Raw genomic sequence first — 22,174 nt, 5'->3', positions numbered from 1 at the left:
CCGGGGCCGATCGCAGATCAGGCCATCAATTGCTCACATGCAAGTTCAAGTTGAAGCTGAAGAAAATTAGAAGAAGTCCACAAGAGCCAAAGTATGACCTTGAGTATATCTCACCTGAATTTACAGACCACCTCAAGAACAGATTTGATGCATTGAACACTAATGACTGAAGACCAGACGAGTTGTGGAATGACATGAAGGACATCATACATGAAGAAAGCAAGGGATCATTAAAAAGAAAAGGAAAGAGAGCAAAGACCAAATTGGATGTTGGAAGAGACTCTGAAAGTTGCTCTTGAATGTCGAGTAGCTAAAGCGAAAGGAAGGAATGATGACATAAAACAGCTGAACAGAAAATTTCAAAATGCGGCTCGGGAAGATGAAGTATTATAATGACATGTGCAAAGAGCTGGAGTTAGAAAGCCAAAAGGGAAGAACATGCTCTAATTTTCTGAAGCTGAAAGAACTGAAGAAAAAGTTCAAGTCTCAAGTTGCAACAGTGAAGGATTCTATGGGGAAAATATTAAACGACTCAGGAAGCATCAAAAGAAGATGGAAGAAATACACAGAGTCACTACACCAAAAAGAATTGGCTGCTGTTCAACCATTTCAGGAGGTACCATATGAGCAGGAACCAGTGGTACTGAAGGAAGAAGTCCAAGCTGCACTGAAGGCACTGGTGAAAAACAGGGCTCCAGGAGTTGACAGAATACCAACTGAGATGTTTCAACAAACAGATGCAGCGCTGGAGGTGCTCACTAGCCTATGCCAAGAAATTTGGAAGACAGCTACCTGGCCCACCGACTGAAAGAGATCCATATTTATGCCTATTCCCAAGAAAGCGGATTCAACCGAATGCAGAAATTATAGAACAATATCATTAATATGACATGCAAGCAAAATTTTGCTGAAGATCTTTTAAAAGCAGATGCAGCAGTACATCAATAGCAAACTGCCAGAAATTCACGCTGGACTCAGAAGAGGACATGGAAACAGGGATATCATTGCTGATGTCAGATAGATCCTGGCTGAAAGCAGAGAATACCAGAAAGATGTTTACCTGTGGTTTATCAACTATGCAAAGGCATTCAACTGTGTGGATCATAACAAACTATGGAAAACATGGTGAAGAATAGGAATTCTGGAACACTTAATTGTGCTCATGATGAACCTGTACATAGACCAAGGGGCAGCGGTTTGAAGAGAACAAGGGAATACTGTGTGGTTTAAAGACAGGAAAGTTGTGTGTCAGCGTTCTATCCTCTCGCCCTACCTATTCGATCTGCATGCTGGGCAACTAATCCAAGAGGCTCGCCTATACGAAGAAGAATGAGGCATCAGGATTGGAGGAAGACTCGTTAACAACCTTGCTTGCTGAAAGTGAAGAGGACTTGAAGTACTTACTGATGAAGATCAAAGGCCACAGCTATCAATATGGATTATGCTTCAACATAAGGGAAACAGAAATCCTCACAACTGGACTGATAAGCAACATCATGATAAATGGGGAAAAGACTGAAGTTGTTCAGGATTTAATTTTATTTGGATCCACAATCAATCCCCATGGAAGCAGCAGTCAAGAAATCAAAAGACACATTGCACTGGGCAAATCTGCCTCGAATAGACCTCTTGAAACTGTTGAAAAGCACAGGTATCACCTTGAAGACTAAGGTGCGCCTGACCCGTGCCATGGTGTTTTCAATTGCCTCCTATGCGTGTGAAAGCTTGACGATGAATACGGAAGACAGAAGAAGAATTGACGTTTTTGAATTGTGGTGTTGGAAAAGAATATTGAATGTACCATGGACTGCCAGAAGTAAAAACAAATCTGTCTTGAAAGAAGGTCAGCCAGCGTGCTCCTTAGAAGCAAGGATGGCGAGACTATGTGTCACATAATTTGGACATGTTGTCAGAAGGGATCAGTCCCTGGAGAAGGACATCGTTCTTGATCAAGTAGGGGATCAGTGAAGAAGAGAAAGACCCTCAGTGAGATGAATTGACACACAGTGGTTGCAACCATGGGCTTAAGCATTACAATGATTGTGAGGGTGGCGTAGGACCGGGCAGTGTTGGTTCTCTTGTACCTAGGATCCCTATGAGTGGGAATCAGCCCGATGGCGCCTAACAAGAACAAGTCAATGGTTAAGAATTTCCTGGAGATACAGAGTTTTCTGTAGATGAACTTACCTGGGAAGCTTCTTTCTTATTCGATTTCTCACCTGTTTAGCCGTGACCCATTTTAATTTGAAGGAAAACAAAAATCATGGTTTCCTTTAAATGAGGATTTCTCAGCCTCATCACTATGGATATATGGGTCTGGACCATGCTCTGTGGTGCGGGGCTGCCTTGTGCATTGTACGGTGTTGAGCAGCATCCCTGGCCTCCACACTAGATATCAGTAGCACCCCTACCCCAAATCAGGACAATTAAAAATGTCTCCCCCCCCAGCAAAAAAAAGAAAATCAAAGCAGTTGCCTTCATGTTGACTTCAACTCACCGCTACCCCAAATGTGTCCGAGTGGAACTTTGCTCCACAGGGTTTTCAGTGGCTGATATTTCAGACATAGACCACTAGGCCTTCCTTTTGAGGTACCTCTGGGTGGACCTGAACCTCCATCCTTTCGTTTAGCAGCTGAGTCCATTAACCATTCATTGCCAAATATCCCCTGGGAGCAAACTCACCCCGGGCTGAGAACCACTGCTTTAAATGTGTTTATTTCTAAAGAAATTAAACCTTGTCTCTAAAAGCAAATCCAAACAATAAAAATATTGTCTATGCCCATTTGAATGTCCCCTTAGAAATCCATATGGGCCACTTTGGGGAGATGACCCTCATGCCAGCCCAGCACCACCTCCAGTTGAATCAAGTTAGACTCTAATTTTTCTGTAACCAAAGAATGGAAGATGTTTAACGCTCACTACATAGGAAAGCAGCCGTGGTCTTAGCCGTAGTTCCCCAAATTCTCACTGATAACAGAGGAGGAACTACAGAGCCTCACATTTCCTATTTCTCAAGGAGTCTCGGGGGTTTCAAAAGAGCCACTATTTGTGGGTGTGAGTTCCATAGTTCAGCACAAGATCTAATAAAACACAGTGGCACGAACACGAAAAGCTGTGGTCACCAGCAGCAGTTCATCACCCCCTCATGGAATGTTCTGTCACTTAATGTCACATGGAGCCAGGTTAGGACCAGGAAGGTAGAACGCTGCTAACGTTGAGGATCCAAGCGTGCAACCGTGAAGTCAGTACTTCTTTGGGAAAAAAAACTTAAAGGGCAAACCGCATCAAAACTGGAGAGTGAAATAATGACTATTAACACGCGCAGCTCACTGGGAAAGCCGATGGGGGAAGGGTAACCAACAAAAATGAAATATGGGCATTTCAGTTCCAGATTTCTGACTTTTACGACTTGGTCTGTTCAGGGGGACGTTGTTTTCCTTCCCCTTTTCATCGACTCTCTGCCGTTGAAAGATTACCGAGGACCCAGTTTTCTAACCATAACCTTAACACTAACCCCAACCGTAACCCCCACACTAACACTTACCCTGACCCTGACCCTCCCCCTGCCTGTAGCAAACAAACATAGGAATATTGGGCTTTCTTATTTCTCAGTCTGTGCTCGGCTGCCAACCTAAAGTTTGGAATAGTTGGAACACACTCAGTGACATCACAGAAGAAACCCTAATGATCTGCTTCTGTGGAGTTTACAGTCAAGAAAACTTTATGGAACAGCTCTACTCTGTAAGACATGGGGTCATCAGGAGCCGGGCTGAGTCGATGGGAATGGTTTTATATTTGTTGTTGCCAGTAAAACAGAACAAAACATTGCCTGAGCCCGCACCAGCAACATGATCATTGGTATGTTTGAGTCCATTGTTGCAAACTTCCAACCTGGGGGCCTCGTTTTCTGGCACCCTATTGGACATCGTTCTGTTGTGATCCATACTGGACAACGTTCTGTTGTGATCCATACTGGACAACGTTCTGTTGTGATCCCTACTGGACAACGTTCTGTTGTGATCCACAGAGTTTTCTTTGTCTGATTTTTGGGAGGAGGTCCCCAGGCACTTTTTCCTAGTCTGCCTTAGTCTGGAAGCTCTGCTGAAACCTGTCCATCAAGGGTGACCCTGCTGGTATTTGAAATACCGGTGGCATAGCTTCCAGCGTCACAGCAAAACATAAACCATCACAGTAAACAAATCGTCAGACGAGTGTTCTGGGTGTTTATTATGTTCCAGTGACCAAGCCAGTCACTCACATGCGTTGTACCACTGAATCTTCACAATTAACTGTATGGGGTGCTGTTGTGTACCGTCGACTGGGTTCCAACTCATAGTGACCCTATGTGAGACAGTAGAAATGCTCCATAGGATTTTCTAGAGTTTGATCTTTATGGGAGCAGATTGTCCAGTCTTTCTCCCCTGGAATCATTGAGGGGGGCAGTTCCAATCACTGACCTTTCAGTTAGCAGCCTAGTGCTGAACCATTCTGCTCCCAGGGCTCCCTCTCTATGGTGTAGTTATTGTTATTGTATCAGAGTCCTGCCAGGAAACAGAGGCACACTCAAATGGAGGAATGAGGCGAGTTTCTTGAAGTGTTTATTACAAAGGTGGCGGCAAGTTTAGGGGAAAGCAACGAGGGATAATGTTGCACCCGAGAGGTAGCAATGTGGAGAGCTGATAACAACCTCCAGGCCTGTGAGAGGCAAAGGGAGACAGAGGTTACAAAGACCTGGAGAAAGGTGTAGAAGCCTTTGGATAGAGAAATACAACCAACCCATGGCCTCACAAGGGGGGAGCTGCGGAAAGAAATATCCCCACCTCACTTTCCTTCCTTCTTCCAATCTCTTGCCATCACACTCCATTGGCCATACCCACCCGAACACCTTCTGGAGTTCTGCTCCACCCAGACCAGCTTTCTGGGGCACAGTTCAGGGTGGAGAAGGGGAAGTGTGGCTCTTGAAGGAAAATGGAGATTACCCATTAAGTTATCAGCTCTATTTAGTAGATCATGAAACTGAAGCTCAGAGATGTGAAGCCACTAGCTCAAAGTCACACAGCACGAGTTCTGTAGGTGTGGGACTGGATATTCCGATATGTTGACCCCAAGACCTGTGTCTTCTATGGTATCCTATTCTGCTTCTCTCAGGAAGTCTACTCTGCTTATTCCCTGATACTGGATTCCCCATCCATTTGCCATCGAGTCAATTCTGACTCATGGCGACCCCATGTGTGTCAGAGCAGAACTGTCCTCTATAGGCTGAATTTTCAGAAGAAGATTGCCAGGCCTTTCTTCCAAGGCCCCTCTGGGTGGACTGGAGCCTCCAACCTTTTGGTTAGTAGCTGAGACTGTTCCCTGTTTCCACCATCCAGGGACTGCAATTTTAACATTTACTGTCATTAGAATTTGAAATATTTTTTAAAAAGTCAACCACGCATTTGTTAACTGCAGTGCTGAGAAACACACCAAAAAATCAGTAACTTTGGACAAGAAAGTGATAAAACAAATAAGGCCAAACCACCACTGTGATACGCCACGTTGTTTGGAGCATTTTTGCTGGAAATACTCAAGAAAAGAAAACTATCTTTAACCTAGGCTTACATTTAGGTTTGAACATGTCATCAGGCAAAAAAAATGGGAAAAGTGCTAGTCACCTGGCTACAAGCACCCTCCCATCCACGATGTGTCCCTAAGCATGAGTGATGGTGTATTTTCGTGTTCCAAGAATACAACCGTCCCTTTTAATATTTGTCCATATGGAGAATACTGAGTTAGGCAAACGTTGAGTTATGAAAGGTCTTTGGGGGCATAAAATGCAACACCATACAAGTCAGGGAGAGGAATGGGGAGAGGGGGAGGCAAGAGAGGGTGCTGTGAACTAAACCCAGGTGTTAGCCAAGGGGTCAGAAACTCAACCCCATTTCCCACATTATTAAAAAGCACCCCTTGAGACATCCTGGGTAATTGACCTAGTGTCATTTTTAGTGCTTCTGTTCTACCTCCTGGCTCCTTGCATAGTGCCTGGGGTCTTAAAAGCTTGTAAGCCACCCAAGACACAACTATTGGTCTCTATTCACCTGAAGCAGCTGAGAAGGAAGAGTCGGGAAGAGACGGAGGAAATGGCATGTGTGACTAATCGCCTCCATCAACGGCCTCCTTTGCCATGAGACCGGAAGAAAGTAGATGGTGCTCTGCTAACATAATCGAATGTTTTGATCAAAGATTCTATAGAAGAATCCTCATCAAAGTGGGAAAATGCAGAACAATTTCAAATTCTTAAGGAACCCAGACTTTCTGGAGCCTTTGAGGCTGGACAATCCCTGAAATTTTTTCCCTGAAATAATCCTTAAACCCTAAACCAAAAATATCTCCTGAAGTCCTCTTTAAATCAAAAAACTAACTTAGCTTATTTAGTAAATAATGTCTGCCTCGAACATTGTGCTCTTTGGAAGAATTATGTCTGTGGGATCAAGTTGACCACAGCAACTGGAAAGGTCAGGTAGGAAGCTGAGGTGGCAGTGAGTTTATGTTAATTGAGGAGGAACAATTTCGTAGAGGGGGGTGACAATGGTTGTACAGTTGGAAGAATGTAACCAATATCACCGAAATTGTGCTTGTAGAAATTGTTGAGTTGGCGTATGTTTTGTTTTACTGTTTATACTTTGAACAACAATAAAAAAATGAGATACCAAAAACAAAACATCAACAAAAACAAAACCATCCCTTGAGCAGGTAATGGCTCATGATCTGCTACAGGATGCTGGTTTTAAGAATTCTCCATGTGTCCCAGTCTTTCTAGGGAGCTAGAGACCAAAATAGGGAAGGAGTCAACACATCACAGGGAAGAGATATACACGGTGGCACGAGTCCAGTCCACACGTGACCAGAAGGGGCTCCATCGATCAGCAGATCATTCATCTGTCTTTAGCCAAGGAACAGCAGCAAGGTCAGCTGGCGGCTGTGGTTGGGTACACACAGTGTCTTTGGTGTCTTTTTTCTGTACAAACTCTGACGGCTGCTCCAGAGTCTCCTAATTGGGGGAGATAATATGGAGAAAAGCTGAAAATAAAGTACCACACCAAAACAGATGCTGTCAAGTCACCTACAACTCCTGGTGACCCCATGTGTGTCAGAGTAGAACTGTGCCCCACAGGGTTGTCAATGGCTGATTTTTCAGAAGGGTTTTCTTCTGAAGCTTCTCTGGATGACTTCAACCTCTAACTTTTCGTTAGCGGTCGAGCCCATTAACTGTTTGCACCACCTGGGGGCTCCGAAGAGAAATTAACGCCTCCAAAGTTAACTAAAACTTCTAGTATGCCTAGAGATGACAGCTAGAATGTCTGAATGGTCCAATTCTCATTAAAGACGCCCCAATATCTGACTCTGCAGCCCTTTCCCAAAGAATACCAGGATGATGGTTCTTTTTTAGTTTCTGTTATAATTTTATCTTTTTACAAATGCCATATGTTTCCTGCATGCCAGGAGCATTGTAAGCCCTTATATGACTGCATTCAATCCTCATGATGAGAAAGATAGTGTTATTACCCCCATTTTACAGATGAGGAAGACCCTCAATGAGACGGATTGACACAGTGGCTACAACAATGGGCTCAAGTGTAGCCAAGATTGTGAGGATGGTACAGGAAGGGCAACATTTCCTTCCGTTACACCTAGGGTCGCTATGAGTTGGAGCCAGAAGCACCTAACAGCAAGAAGCCACTCAGACGATGAATCATTTCCGTAGTATTAGTCTGTGTCAGGAACTGCAACAAGAGCTGGACTCACACTCTCAGAACCATGAACTAACGAACATAGGAGAAGACAAAATGGTAGCCCCATGTTCTTGCTCGTGCCATTGACCCGCTATCTGCTATTTCGACAAATCTCAGGAAATTCAAAGAGTTGCAGAACATGGAAGACAAAATAGTAACCTGGAACAGAAACTCTTGTGCAAGAAAGCAGGTAAGAAATCATGGGAAGACATCTCCACCCATCCGCAGTGTGAATTTTCCAGAAAGTTCCGGGGCTGGTGAGATCCTGCATGTCCACACAAAGCTGCAAAGACAAGATTTCATGGCAGCCTCCTGCGGGCTCCTGCTTTCCTCAAATGTTGCTCCACAGTATATTTGAAAGCAAGAAGGGACTTTAAGCCCGTGAGAGAGAAGACAGAATTCCACCAGAGTCATGGTGCGATTAAAATAAACGTGACTCCAGAGGTGGTATCTACAGGGGCATGAGCCTTTAAAGATATTTGTCGCTAGTTGCTGTCGAGTCGGCTCTGACTCGGGCAACCCCATGTAGAACAACATAAACATTGCCCAGTCCTGAGCCATCCTCAGGATCATTGGTACGCTCCAGTCCACTGCTGCCACCACTGCGAATTTTGAGTTCTTTCCAGCCTAGGGGCTCGTCTTCCAGCACTATGTAGAACAATATTCTGTTGTGATCCATAGGGTTTAAATTGGCTAATTTTCAGAAGTAGATTGCTAGGCCTGTTTTCCTAGTCTGTCTTAGTCTGGAAGCTCCGCTGAAACCTGTCCCCCCTGCTGGTGTTTGAACTGCAGGCGGTGCAGCGTCCAACATCACAGTAACACCCCTCCAGGTGCCTGGGCTACCTGATTCCATCAATGGGAGCTATTGCTGTTTTACAGCTCTGTAAATTGTAGGTAACTGATAAAAAAAAAAAATGGAAATAATTCCATGGAAAGACTACCTTTGCCTCCATTCACATATTCATTTCAATATTCCTCAGAGAGATAGACATAGCTATATAGAGATGGAAATAGATACATCGATAAAGATAGAGCTAGAGATACATACAGATACATAGAGAGATGGAGATAGATATATAAAGATAGAGCTAGAGATAGATACATAGAGATGGTGGTGATAGAGATGTGAAGCACAGATACACAAAGGTAAACATGGAGATAGAGATGTAGAGATATAGATAGGATCCCTGGGGATGTAACAGTTATGCACTCGGCTGCTAACCTAAAAGTTGGCAGTTCTAACCCACCCAGCAGTTCTGCAGAAGAAGGGCCTGGCGATCTGCTTCTATAAATATCACAGCCAAGAAACACTATGGGGAGGTTCCACTCTGTAACACACAGGGTAGCCGTGAGTTGGAATCAACTTGATGGCAACCCACAACAACATATACCTATAGACATAGAAAAGGAGCCCTGGTGACACAGCAGTTAATTGCTCAGCTGCTAACCAAAAGGTTGATAGTTTGAACCTACCCAGCAGTGCTATGGGAGAAAGGTCTGGCAATCTGCTTCCATAAAGACCACAACCAAGAAATTCCCAGGGAGGGCCACATGAACCAGAGGCTACATCAGCCTGAGACCAGAAGAACTAGATGGTGCCCGGCTACAACCGATGACTGCCCTGACAGGGAACACAACAGAGAACCCCTGAGGGAGCAGGACAGCAGTGGGATGCAGACCCCAAATTCTCGTAAAAAGACCAGACTTAACGGTCTGACTGAGACTAGAAGGACCCCGGTGGTCATGGCCCCCAGACCTTCTGTTAGCCCAGGACAGGAAGCATTCCCAAAGCCAACTCTTCAGATGGGGATTGGACTGGGCAATGGAATAGAACAAGATGCTGGTGAAGAGTGAGCTTCTTGGACCAAGTAGACACTTGAGACTCTGTTGGCATCTTCTATCTGGAGGGGAGATGAGAGGGCGGAGGGGTTAGAAGGTGGTGGAATGGACATGAAAAGAGAGAGTGGAGGGAAGGAGCAGGCTGTCTCATTAGGGGTAGAGTAACTAGGAGTATATAGCAAGCTGTATATAAATTTTTGTGTGAGAGACTGGCTTGACTTGTAAACTTTCACTTAAAGCACAATAAAAATTAAAAAAGAAAGAAAGAAGGAAAATCCCATGGGGCAGTTCTGCTTTGACACATGGGGTCACTCTGAGTGGAAAATTGACTTGACAGCACCCATCAAAAAAGACAACATAGATATAGATTCTTGAGATTTTCTTTTGAAGTCTCAAGTTATAAGGTCTGCCTAATTCCCTGTTATATAAATGAGCCACAGATGATGGCCTCTCCATATGGGCCCTATCGGGTTTACTTCTTCACAGCAGGCCGGGACCCATCAGCTCAAAACCCCACAAGCCTCAAACTCACATCTTTACACATCCAATTGCTTTAAAAATAGCCCCCAAATAAGCGTATTTTTAGCCACGTGGAGCCTCCCTGCTTTGCAAAACTACCCAACACCTGCTAGCCCTAGATAAGATAAACCTCAGGGCTATGAAAGACCCCAAGTTGCTGCTGCCCTTCGGAGCTCTCTAACCTAGAGACTCCCCACCTTGACGCCGAGGGGCATCACCCGGACACGTGAGCCCCCTCTTCTGTTCCTCTCTCGCCCAGGAACTCCCTTGTCTTTCGAAGATCTTACGCTGTGAGGGACTTCCCCCGCATGCAAACCTGTCAACCAAACCAAAACCCAAACCCGTTGCCCTCGAGTCTGTCCCGACTCATGGCAAGCCCATGTGTTACAGAGCAGAACTGTGCTCCCTAAGGTGTTCTTGGCTGTACTCTTCACAAGAGCAGGTCACCAGGACTCTCTTCCGCAGTGCCCGTGGATGGGCTCAAATTGCCAACCTTTGGGTTAATAGTTGAACACAAACCATTTGTGCCACCCAGGGACCTAAAGCTGTCAAAAAAACAAAATCCGAAGCCGTTGCTATCAAGTCGATTCCAACTCATAGCGACCCTGCAAGACAGAGCAGACTGTCCCATAGAGTTTCCAAGGAGCACCTGGTGGATTCGGATTGCAGACCTTTTGGTTAGCAGCCGTAGCACTTAACCACTATGACACCAGGGTTTCCAAACCTGTCAAAAAACGCAACGTCCAAATCAAGCTTATTGTGCACTACCGCCACCTTGTGGTCATATCCTTTTCCTTGCTCAGCCCTGAAGACCTCCAGCTCACTACATACTCTCACTGATTAATGAGTAGAAGAAAATCTTTAACACACGTCCGTTCTATATCAGCATGAGTTATGATTTTATCTTTTTATTTGAAAATAATCCTTTAATTTTTAAATAACTTACACAACTTTGCGCAACTTGTAAGGGACGGAGCTGGTGTTTAAACCCAGGCCTTCTGGCTCCACAATTCCTAATCTTAAACCCTACGCTTTATAAAATGAGACAACGAACGTGGTAAGCTTAGCTCTCAGTAAGTACTCAACCTGTGGTGGTATTTATTTAGTATGAGTGCTAAGCAATATTTAAGGAGCTGTGGTTGTACCGTGGTTAAGCTCTTGGCTGCTAACTGAAAGGTCAATGGATTGAACCCGCCAGCAGTTCCACAAGAGAAAAGCCCTGTCGATCTGCTCCCATAGAGATTGTTGTTAGGGGCCATCGAGTCAGTTCTGAATCTTAGCGACCCCATGTACAACAGAACGAAACACTGCCCGACCCTGTGCCTTTCTCACAATTGTTGCTATGTTCGAGCCCATGGTTGTAGCCACTGTGTCAATCCACCCAAAAAGATAAAACCAAAAAACCAAACCCGTTACCTCTGAATTGATTCTGACTCATAGCAACCCCATAGGACAGAGTAGAACAGCCCCATAGGATTTTCCAAGGCTGCAATGTCTATGGAAGCAGACTGCCACATATAACAGCCGAGCCCTTTAACCACTGTGCTCCAGGGCTCCCTGTACCCAGGGACCTTTAAACCCCTTCTGAGTGGTGTCTTATAAAAGGGGAGAATAGACAGGAAAACAGTCACACACAGAGGGAAGACAGCACGGTAACAACAACTGAGGCACTCCATCTGACCAGGACCTGGCCCAAACGCACAGCCTCTCACCATTTTGGAAGTGGAGGGGTTGGACGACAATAAGATCCCTGAGGTCTGGGACTCAGAGCTGGGCTTAGTCTTCCTGGTGATCCACCTCCTGTATTCTTCTCGCACCTGCAGACGGAGATGCCTGGTGGTGAGATGAATCACTCCCAGGCGCAGGAACATGGGTCTGTACATGCCGGTCCCACAGACAGGCGGGATGGGGAGCGGGAGACGGGAAGGGGCAGCAGCCACAAACCTGGCGGCTGAGCAGACAGTGGATGAGGAAAATGAAGACTCCCTGCAGGCTGTTGATGACGGTGAAGAGGTAGGCCATGAAGCTGGCTATGGGTCCAATCTGGAATATGCCCAACACCCAGGAGCAACCCAAGATGAAGAGTTGAGCGAACGCCTTGAATGTCAGTAACCTGGGGGAGATTCGTAAAGGTAAGATTCTAGGAGCAGTCTCTGGGTGGTGCAAATGGTTAAGCGCTCAACTACTAGCTAGAAGGTGGACAGTTTGAACCCAGTCAGAGGTGCCGTGGAAGAAAGGCCTGGCAATCTGCTCCCAAAAGGTCATGACCTTGAAAAACCCTATGGAGCAGTTTTACCCTGTACACATAGGGTCACCATGAGTCAGAATCCACTTGAGGGCAACTAACAACAACGATAAGGATCTGGGATGCAGGTGTTTTTTTGTTTGTTTGTTTTTTTGTGGGCCATGCTCCAAGGAATACAGTCTGTGGCCGCCACCAAGTGACCCACCACCTATCTGGGGATAAACACAGGGCAGAGTCTCCAATGGCCACAGACAGGGAAGGCAGATCCTATGGCATTTAAAAGGATTTCACCTACAGATACACATGGGCACAAAGGTGGGTGTTGTTGTTAGTTGCTGTCGAATCAGCTTCCAACATGATAAATGGTGAAGAAATTGAAGTTGCCAAGGATTTCATTCTACTTGGATCCACAATCAACATCCATGCAAGCAGCAGTCAAGAAATCAAACAATGCATTGCATTGGGCAAATCTGCTCCAAGAGACCTCTTTATGAAGTCTGCCTTGAGCATTGTGCGGGAGGTCAAATTGACAGCTGCAGGTTTAAACACAGAAGAAAACATTCTTTGATGGTTACGAGGGTGGGGAGGGAGGGAGAGGAGAATTCACTAACTAGATAGTAGACAAGAATTATTTTAGGTGAAGGGAAGTCAGCACAACTGGGGAAGTCAGCACGACTGGACTGAAACCGAAAGTTAAGAAGTTTCCTGAACACAACCAAACACTTTGAGGGACAGAATAGCAGGGGCAGGGGTCTGGGGACCATGCTTTCAGGGGACATCTGGGTCAGTTAAGAAAATGTTCTGCATCCCACTTTGGTGAGTGGCGTTTGGGGTCTTAAAAGCTTGCAAGCAGTCATCTAAGATGCATCAGTTGGTCCCAACCCACATGGAGCAAAGGAGAATGAAGAACACCGAAGACATAAGGAAAATATCAGCCCAAGAGACAAGAGGGCCACATAAACCAGAGACTCCATCAGCCTGAGACCAGAAGAACCAGATGGTGCCTGGCTACCACCAATGACCACCTTGACAGCGAACACAGCAGAGAGCCCCTGACTGAGCGGGAGAAGATTGTGGAGCAGGACTGAAATTCACATAAAAAGACCAGGCTTAATGTTCTGACTAAGCCTGGAGGAACCCCAGAGGCCACGGCCCCAGACGCTCTGTTGACTCAGAACTAAAACCATTCCCAAAGCCCACTCTTCAGACGAAGATTACACTGGACTAAAAAAAATATATAAGACATAAAATAATACTCATGAAGAATGTGCTTCTTAGTTCAAACAGATACACGAGACCAAATGGGTGGCTCCTGTCCAGAGGCGAGATGAGAAGGCAGAAAGGGACAGGACCCAGTTGGATGGACACGGGAAACCCGGGGTGGAAAGGGGGAGCGTGCTGTCACATTATAGGGATTGCAACTAGGGTCACATAATAATATATGTATAAATTTTTGTATGAGAAATTAATTTGAGCTGTAAACTTTCACCTAAAGCATAATTTTTTTTTAAAAATTGACAACAGCATCTCAAAAGGTTAGATAGGAAGCTGAGGGGACAGTGAATTTACGTTAATGGTGGTGCAATGATTTCGAAAAGGAGGCTGAGAACGGTTACAGGACTTCAATGTAATCAATGTCCCTGAATTGTAAATGGAAAAATTGTCGAACTGGTTTTTTTTTTTTTTTGCCGTGTCTATTTTCAATAAGGAACCCTGGTGGCACAATAGTTAAGTGCTCAACTGCTAACCAAAAATTCAGCAATTTGAACCCACCCAGCAGCTTCTCAGGAGAAGACCCGGTGATCCATAAAGATTGCAGCCTGGGAAACCCTGGGGGACAGTTCTACGCTGTTACATGGGGTCACTATGAGTCCGAATCAACTCCACTGCACCTAACAACAACAACAACATTTTCAACAATGACAAAAATAAAATAATTTTTTGAAAGACTCTTTAAAATCTTAAAAAGCAAAGATGTCACTTTGTTGCCTGATGTGCACTTGACCCAAGCCATGGTCTTTTTATTGCCTCAAATGCACGCGAAGCTGGACAAGAAAAAGGCAGACTGAAGAAGAATGGACACATTCGACTTGCGGCGTTGGCGAAGAATATTGAATATACTATGGACTTCCAGAAGAACTAACAAATCTGACCGGGAGGAAGATGTGTGTACACATATATTTAATTCAATATTGTTTCTAGTAACGGAAGACTAGAAGGACCCACGTGTCCAAAGCTATAAAAAAGAAAAAACTTCTTTTTTTTTTTTTTTTTCTTTTTAGGACAGGTTAAATGAATGGTGTGAAATACTATGAAGCCATCTTTTTTAATGAAAAGAGTGACCATAAGCTATAACGGGAAAGTGACCAGGTTTTGAAAGGTCAGCCCACTGGCGTTCAGATTCTGACTGACTCATTCACTAACTTTGTGGCCCCGCAAATAAATGGGAACAAATTTTCTGGAAAACGATTTGCAATATATACTAAAACATTATAACCCAATCACCGTGTGATTCAGGCAGTTTCACATTTAGTGTTACCAGAATTCAATAACCACAGATGTGGAAGGAGATTTACCTGGAAGGTTATTCAAGGCAATCTGGCATATGGTTCTTAAGTTGTTATTGTGTGCTGTTGAGTCGATTCTGACTCATAGAGACCCCATGTGACAGAGGAGGACTGCCCCATAGGGTTTTCTAGGCTGTCATCTTTACAGTAGAAAGCAGATCACCAGGCCTTTTCTCCCCAGGAGCTGCTGGTGGGTTGGAACCACCAACCTTCGATTATCAGGTGAGCGATTAGCCATTGCGACTCCAGGGCTCCTTAGTATTGTTTATAAAGGCAGAAAACAAAACAAAACAGGGACAACTTAAATATCTATGGATAAGAGATGATTTAAATAAGTTATTGTCGTGGATTAAACCGTGTCCCCCCAAAATACCTGTCAACTTGGCTACGTCAAGTTTCCCAGTATTGTGTGATTGTCCACCATTTTGCCATCTGATGTGATTTCCCTGTGTATTGTAAATCCTATCACTATGATGCAATGAGATGGATTAGTGGCAGTTATATTGATGAGATCTACAAGACTAGTGTCTTAAGCCAATCTCTTTTGAGACATAAAAGAGAGAAGCAAGCAGAGAGACAGGGGGACCTAATACTACCAAGAGAGCAGTGTCGAGAGCAGAGCGCGTCCTTTGGACCTGAGGTTCCTTTGCAGAGAAGCTCCTAGTCCAGGGGAAGATTGATGACAAGAACCTTTCTCCAGAGCCGACAGAGACAGCCTTTCCCTGAAGCTGACACCCTGAATTTGAACTTGTAGCCTATTAGACTATGAGAGAACAAATTTCTCTTTGTTAAAGCCGTCCACTTGTGGTATTTCTGTTAGAGCAGTACTAGACACCTGAGACAGTAAAGCTGTATCCTTCCACTGAAATGCTATGCAAAAAATCATTTTAGAAAGAATTTCTGGTTTAAGTGGGAAAATAGTCATGGCATGTTTTAAGAGGACAATAAAAGGTTATAAAAAATAAGATAGTATGGTTTCTTTTTTTGGTAATTATGCATACATTAGGTGACGCAACAGTTAAGCGCTCAGCTGCTAACCAAAAGGTCAGCGGTTCAAACCCACCCAGCAGCTCTGTGAAGAAAGGCCTGGCGATCTGCTCCAACAAAGATTACTGCCTTGGGTACCATATGGGGCAGTTCTCTGTCGCATGAGGTCGCTATGAGTCAGAATTGACTCGAGGGCACCTAACAACAACAATATGCACATATAAGTATGCACAGGAGAGAAACTGGGAAATGTATGAATACCCGCAACATATGAGGCACTCACTCTTCCTAGGCACTATGCTAAGTACTTCAAAAGCCTCATAAAGGGTCCGTATTCGCATCCTCATCCTATAAATGGGGAAGGGAGTCCCGGATAGTGAAAACAGTTACGCACTTGGCTGCCAGCAGAAAAGTGAGCAGTTCAAATCCACCTGGAGGAGCTCCCGAAGAAAGGCCTGGCAACCTGCTTCCGAAAAATCAGCCACTGAAAACCCTGTGGAGCACAGTTCGACTCTAACACACACGGGGTCTCCATGAGTCAGAGTTGACTGAACAGCAACTGGTCGTTTGGGTTTTATAGATGAGGAGGCCTGATGCCCCATGGTGACACACTCGGCTGATAGCCAAGATGTTGGCAGTTCGAATCTACCCAGCAGTTCCACAAGACAAAGACCTGGCAATCTGCTCCTGTAAAGACTACAGCCTAGAAAATCCTATAAGGCAGTTCTCCTCTGTCACACCAGTCACTAAGAGTCAGGGTTGACTCAACGGCATCTAACAACAACACTAACCTAAAGGTTGGCGGTTCGAACCTACCCAGCACCTCCATGGGAGAAAGACCTGGCAATCTGCTCCCATAAAGATCACAGCCTAGAAAACCCTACAGGGCAGTTCTACTCTGTCACATGGGGTCGCCATGAGTTGAAATCAACTCCACAGCACCTAACAACAAACAACAACAGATGAGGAAGCTGAGACTCAGAGAGGTTGTGTAACTTGCCTAAGGTCACCCAGCTAGTAAGTGGCAGAGCTGGGTTTTGGCCCCAGTCTGACTTCAGCTCTAGACACTGTGCTATTCTAAACAGGTCTCATCATCCCCACCCCTCTGCCTTGGGCACAGGACCAGGCATACAAAAGGCACTCAATAAACATTTGTGGGAAGAAAGAGTAGAAAAGGGACGGGAAGAAAGAAAGGGCTGCACCTGGTGTCTTTGAGCGTCGAGATTTCAGCATTGACACTGGAAAGCTTCTGCCTCAGGATCCACAGCGTCCAGGTGAGGAGGACGGTGTTGATCTACAAGGACAACCAGAGGGATGCAGCCGAGAGTTAGAATCAAGGCCAGGGTTTAGGGCATAGACCATGACCCTGAGTGGACAGTTCCTTCTCTTCTAGACCCTCGGCATCTCAGGGAGTCCCTTGGTGGTGCAAACAGTGAACATGTTGGGCTGTTAACCGAAAGATTGGAGGTTCAAGTCCACCCAGAGGTGCCTTGGAAGAACGACCTGGTGATCTACTTCCAAAAACTCAGCCACTGAAATCCCTGTGGAGCACAGTTCTGCTCTGACACACATACGGTCGCCATGAGCCAGGGTTGACTCAATGGCAAGTTGCGATGTAGTGAATTACTTTATATGGCCCTTCTAGCCATAGTCTTGTGACTCCCACAAAACGACTGAATGGAACTATGCAAATAAGGTGATTGTGGCCCACAAAATGGATTGGAGAGCATGCTGATAATGCAAATAAGGCATATGGAACCCTTGAGGGGGTGGAACCATGAAAATAAGGTGTATGGAATTCTATTGAGGGGATTGGTCAGTTTTGCCATCCCACTGGGCTTAAAGGGAGCCAATCCCAGAGGCTGGAAGGACACCTCACTACCATCAAGAAGGACAGCCAAGAGTGGAGCGCATCCTTTGAACCCAGGGTCCCTGTGCTGAGAACTTCCTAGGCCCAAGAGACAGAGTGAGAGCTGTAACACTGGAGATGGCGAGGAGGCTGTGAGAAGCGGCAGCAAGCATGGCAGAGTCCGCCAGCAGAGAAACAGCAGCAGCAGAACCCGGAGACCAGCGTGAGACCACAACGTGGGCTTCCTGGCCCACAGAGCAAGGTGGCTACGGTGGGTATGCCAACCCATGGAGCAAGAGAGCTGAATGCTTTGGGCAGGAGGTTTGCTGGCAAAGTAGGGTGTCTCCGGGCACTTGTTTGCAGAGCTAAAGAGCTTTCTAACACTTGTCCTAGCAGGACAGAGGCCAGGCCAACAGCAAGGGCCCAGGCCAAGAGCACATGGCCCAGTGGCAGCAGCCGAGAAGAAGCTATCCTGATCAAAGAACTGTATCCTGAGTTGTTCCTGTTACTTCCAAGCAGATCCGGATCTTGAATTGTAACCTGCTACTTCCCTGATAAACCCCATAACTGTGAGTATGGTCTGTGAGTTCTGTGTGGCCATTGCAATGAATTAGAGAACCCAGCAGAGAAGTAGAGAGTGCCATGGGAGGGATGGCTGGTGTCAGAATTGGTAAAAAGGTTGGAGGGTGGAGGCATGTCTGACCTCCCCTTCATAAGGGTCAGCCTTAGGCTGACATTGATCTTGCTTCTCTCTCCTCCCCCTTGTGAAGTTACACGAGGTCTGACGCCGCTGCTCCATTTCTACACAAGTGTTTGTTTAATTTTGAGCATCTCAGACCAGGATACACCAACCCCTAAGGCAGGGGTCCTCCACCTCAGCAATGTTGACATTTGGGGCTGGATCAGTCTCTGCGGTGGGTGTGTCCTAGGCTCTGTAGGGTGTTGAGCAGCATCTATGGTCTCCACTCATGAGACACCAGTACCACCCTCCAGGTGTGACAACCAAAAATCTCCCCAAACATTGCCAAATGTGCTCTTGTAGCCAAATCATCCCTGTTAAATACCACTGCTCAGGGTTCTGCTATTGTTTTTTTCCAAATTAGTAAAACGTTTAGGAGAGCTAAATGTCCTTGAAGATCTGGGGATGGGCAGGTTAAACATGTTTTCATTCTCACTCATGCTGTTGTTTCTGTTAGCTGCTGTCCAGTCAGCCCCTGACTCAGGGCAACCCCATGCACAATGCCTGGTCCTGCACCATCCCCAGTTGCGGATCAAACCATTGTGATTCATAGGGTTGTCAATGGCTAATTTTCAGAAGTAGATCCCTAGGTCTTTCTTCCTAGTCCATCTTAGTCTAGAAGCTCCACTGAAACCTGTTCAGCAACATAGCAACCTGCAAGCTTCCACCGACAGACGGTGGTGGCTGCGCATGACATGCATTGGGCGGGAATAGAACCCGGGTCTCCTGCATGGAAGGCGAGAATTCTACCACTGACCCACCACTGCCCCCCATTATCATTGTTAGTTGCCTCCCAGTCAATTCTGGCTCATGGTGACCCCATGTATGCAGAGTAGACCCTGTAGGGTTTTCAAGACTGTGACCTTTCGGAAGCAGATTGCTAGCTCTTTTTTCCGTGGCATCTACTGGGTAGGTTCAAACCGCCAACCTCTTGGCTAGTAGTCAAGCACTTAACCACTTGCACCACTCTGGGACTCCTGACCCCATGAGTCATTTGTTAAGTTGTTGCTATTGGGTGCCATTCAGTCAATTCTGATTCACAGTGACCCCATATGACAGAGTAGATCTGCCCCAGGCTTTCCTAGGCTGTAATCTTTACAAGAGCAGATCTGTGAGTGGATTCAAACTGCCAAACTTTCTGTTAGCAGCTGAATGTTTAACCATTAAAAACTCATTGCCATCGAGTCGGTTCCAACTCATAATGACCCTACAGGACAAAGTAGAACTACCCATAGTGTTTCCAAGGAGCAGCTGGTGGATTCGAACTGCCAACCTTTTGGTTGCAGCCATAGCACTTAACCCTGAGCCACCAGGAATCCATGTTTAACCATTGCATCACTTAATGTTTATTGAGCACTAGCTAGCACAAGGCATTGTGCTAACATGCATGGTTTGATTCCTTCCACCACCCACATGAGGGGGGTCTGGAGGGGAGGGCTTGACATTTGGAACAGGAAGCTCATGGGCACAGAAGCAGCTCTGGGCAAGTGGGGAAGGGGCAGCGGAGAAAACTAAGGAAGTTGGCAGGGCCAGGTAGTGAAGGGCCTTGGCTGCCAGACTAAAGGCTTCACGCTGAGAGCAAAGGAAAAACCAAGCAGAGGGGCACAAAAGCCACCTCTGAGTTTTTGGAATTTCACTCTGAAAAACCTTCATACTACAAAACAACAAAAATGCTTGATGAAACCAAACAGGCATCGTCTTGAATGGACAGCTGAGCTTGTAAGAAAGTAAAGGAAGCCCCCAGACGACACAAATGGGAGTAACTCTGAAGGCAGAGTCAGAAGCTAGAACTCTCCAGAGGCTGTAGCTGGGAAAGGGGTTTCGAAACCAAGAATCTAAACCCCTGAGGATTTAAGGGTCACTCGTGGGGATGGGCACAAGCCCTTGGTTCCACATAAGGTGGGGAGACCACCAACTAAAACTAGGACCACGTCCTCAGTGGAAGGGTGGGCTAGAAAAATCCTGGCAAAGGAAGGGAACAAGGTAACTTTTTGCCTGGGCTTTGGATCCTAGAGAAGAGAAAAGAAGTGAGGAGGAGAGCATATGGGAGGAGGACAGAGGAGAAATGGAGAGGAAGGGAGGGGAGAGAAAAGGAGAGACAAGGAGACAGGAGGGGAGAAGGGAGGAAGGATGGGAGAGGAAGGGGAGGGGAGGACAGAGGAGAAGGGGAAAGGGGGGAAGGGGAGTGTACACAAGGGAAGAGGAGAGAGGAGAGAAGGGAAGGGGAGGAGAGAAAGGAAGGGGAAGGGAGAGGAAAGGAGAGAAGAGCTGAGGAGGGGAGGGAAGAGGAGAAAGGAAGGGGAAAGGAGTCAAGGAATGAGGAGAGAGAAGCTGTGTAGAGGTGGGAAGAGGAGAGCAGTGGAGGGGAGGGAAGGGGAGGGAAGGGAAGAGAGAGGGGAGAGGGGGAGGAGAGAGGAGGGAAGAGAAGGGGAGGGAAGAGGAGAGACTAGAGAAGAGAAGGGGTTGGGAAAAGGTGTGCGGTTGGAACCCACCCAGTGGCTACATGGGAGAAAGACTTGGTGATCTGCTTTCATAAAAATTACAGCCTAGAAAACCCTATGTGCCAGTTCTACTCTGTCATGTAAGGTCAGTATGACTTGGAATCAACTCAACTGCACCCAAAAACAATTTCTTTCTGCTTTTTCTCTTGTTCAGCATCTGTACTTAGGAGAGACAGGCCCATTCTTATGGAAATACAAAAGACATAAAAATATAGTTCCTCCCAATGGTATTTGCATTTTGGTGTGAAAAGAAAAAATCACAAGTCAGAGAAATTGTGTTCTGCTTGGAAAACTCAAGAATCAGAAGGAGAGCTTTTGAAGGGGACAAGTGACCATCTCAGCTATGTACCTCCTCTGGCACTCCCTGATCCCTTGGGCTTCCTGGGTCCTCCTCCAGAACCCACTTCACCAAGCAATTTGCTTACCAATATGACTGTACAAACTGGCCCCAAAAAACTCCAGATGAACCCCGTCTCTGTATTCAGCCAGCATCTATGGAGAGAAAGAGGAAAAGTCAGCGCTTGATCGAAAGCCATGACCCTAGTTATTCATGCCCCAACAGAATCATTGATGGAGGAAAATATTGGGAGGTGAGACTCAGATAAAAATATCATCCAAAGTCTTCTTCAAAACAATGTTGTTGTCATTGTTGGGTGCCCTCGGGTCAGTTCTGACTCATAGCGACCCTACGTACCACAGAATGAAACACTGTCCGGTTCTGCTCCATGCTCACGATCATTGTTATGCTTGAGCCCATTGTTACAGCCACCATGCCAATCCATCTCCTTGAGGTTCTTCCTCTTTTTCGCTGACCCTCTTCTTTACCAAGCATGATGTGCTTCTCCAGGGATTGATCCTTCCTGACAACATATCCAAATATGTAAGACGCAGTCTCGCCATCCTTGCTTCTAAGGAGCATTCTGGTTGGAATTCTGTCTTGGGAGAAGTACAACCAGAATGCTCCTTAGAAACGAGGATGGTGATACTACATCTCACATACTTTGGACATGCTATCAGGAGGGAACAGTCCCTGGAGAAGGACATCATGCTTGGTAAAGCGGAAGGTCAATGAAAAAGAGGAGGACCCTCAATGAGATAGATTGACACAGTGGCTGTAACAATGGGCTCAAGCGTAGCAACAATTGTGAGGATGGTG

At 46.0% G+C, this 22,174-nt stretch overlaps 1 protein-coding gene across 1 annotated transcript in view; it reads right to left on the bottom strand.

Moving 5' to 3' along the window:
- The window catches only part of ADGRE1 (adhesion G protein-coupled receptor E1), a 216,419-nt gene that overhangs the window by 156,069 nt on the left and 38,176 nt on the right, over window positions 1-22,174 (bottom strand). The window contains exons 16-19 of the mRNA XM_049876615.1: window positions 21,444-21,510; window positions 17,132-17,223; window positions 12,075-12,243; window positions 11,843-11,947 (exon numbers count right to left, since the gene is read on the bottom strand). Of these exons, the coding sequence (XP_049732572.1) occupies window positions 11,843-11,947; window positions 12,075-12,243; window positions 17,132-17,223; window positions 21,444-21,510 (433 nt within the window). The remainder of the gene's footprint in view (window positions 1-11,842; window positions 11,948-12,074; window positions 12,244-17,131; window positions 17,224-21,443; window positions 21,511-22,174) is intronic.

The sequence above is a fragment of the Elephas maximus genome, chromosome 3 (genome assembly GCF_024166365.1).
Source record: "Elephas maximus indicus isolate mEleMax1 chromosome 3, mEleMax1 primary haplotype, whole genome shotgun sequence".
In the NCBI taxonomy this organism is placed as follows: Eukaryota; Metazoa; Chordata; class Mammalia; order Proboscidea; family Elephantidae; genus Elephas; species Elephas maximus.
The sequence above is the reverse complement of the archived record's forward strand: the minus strand, read 5'-3'. Positions and strand labels throughout refer to the sequence as shown.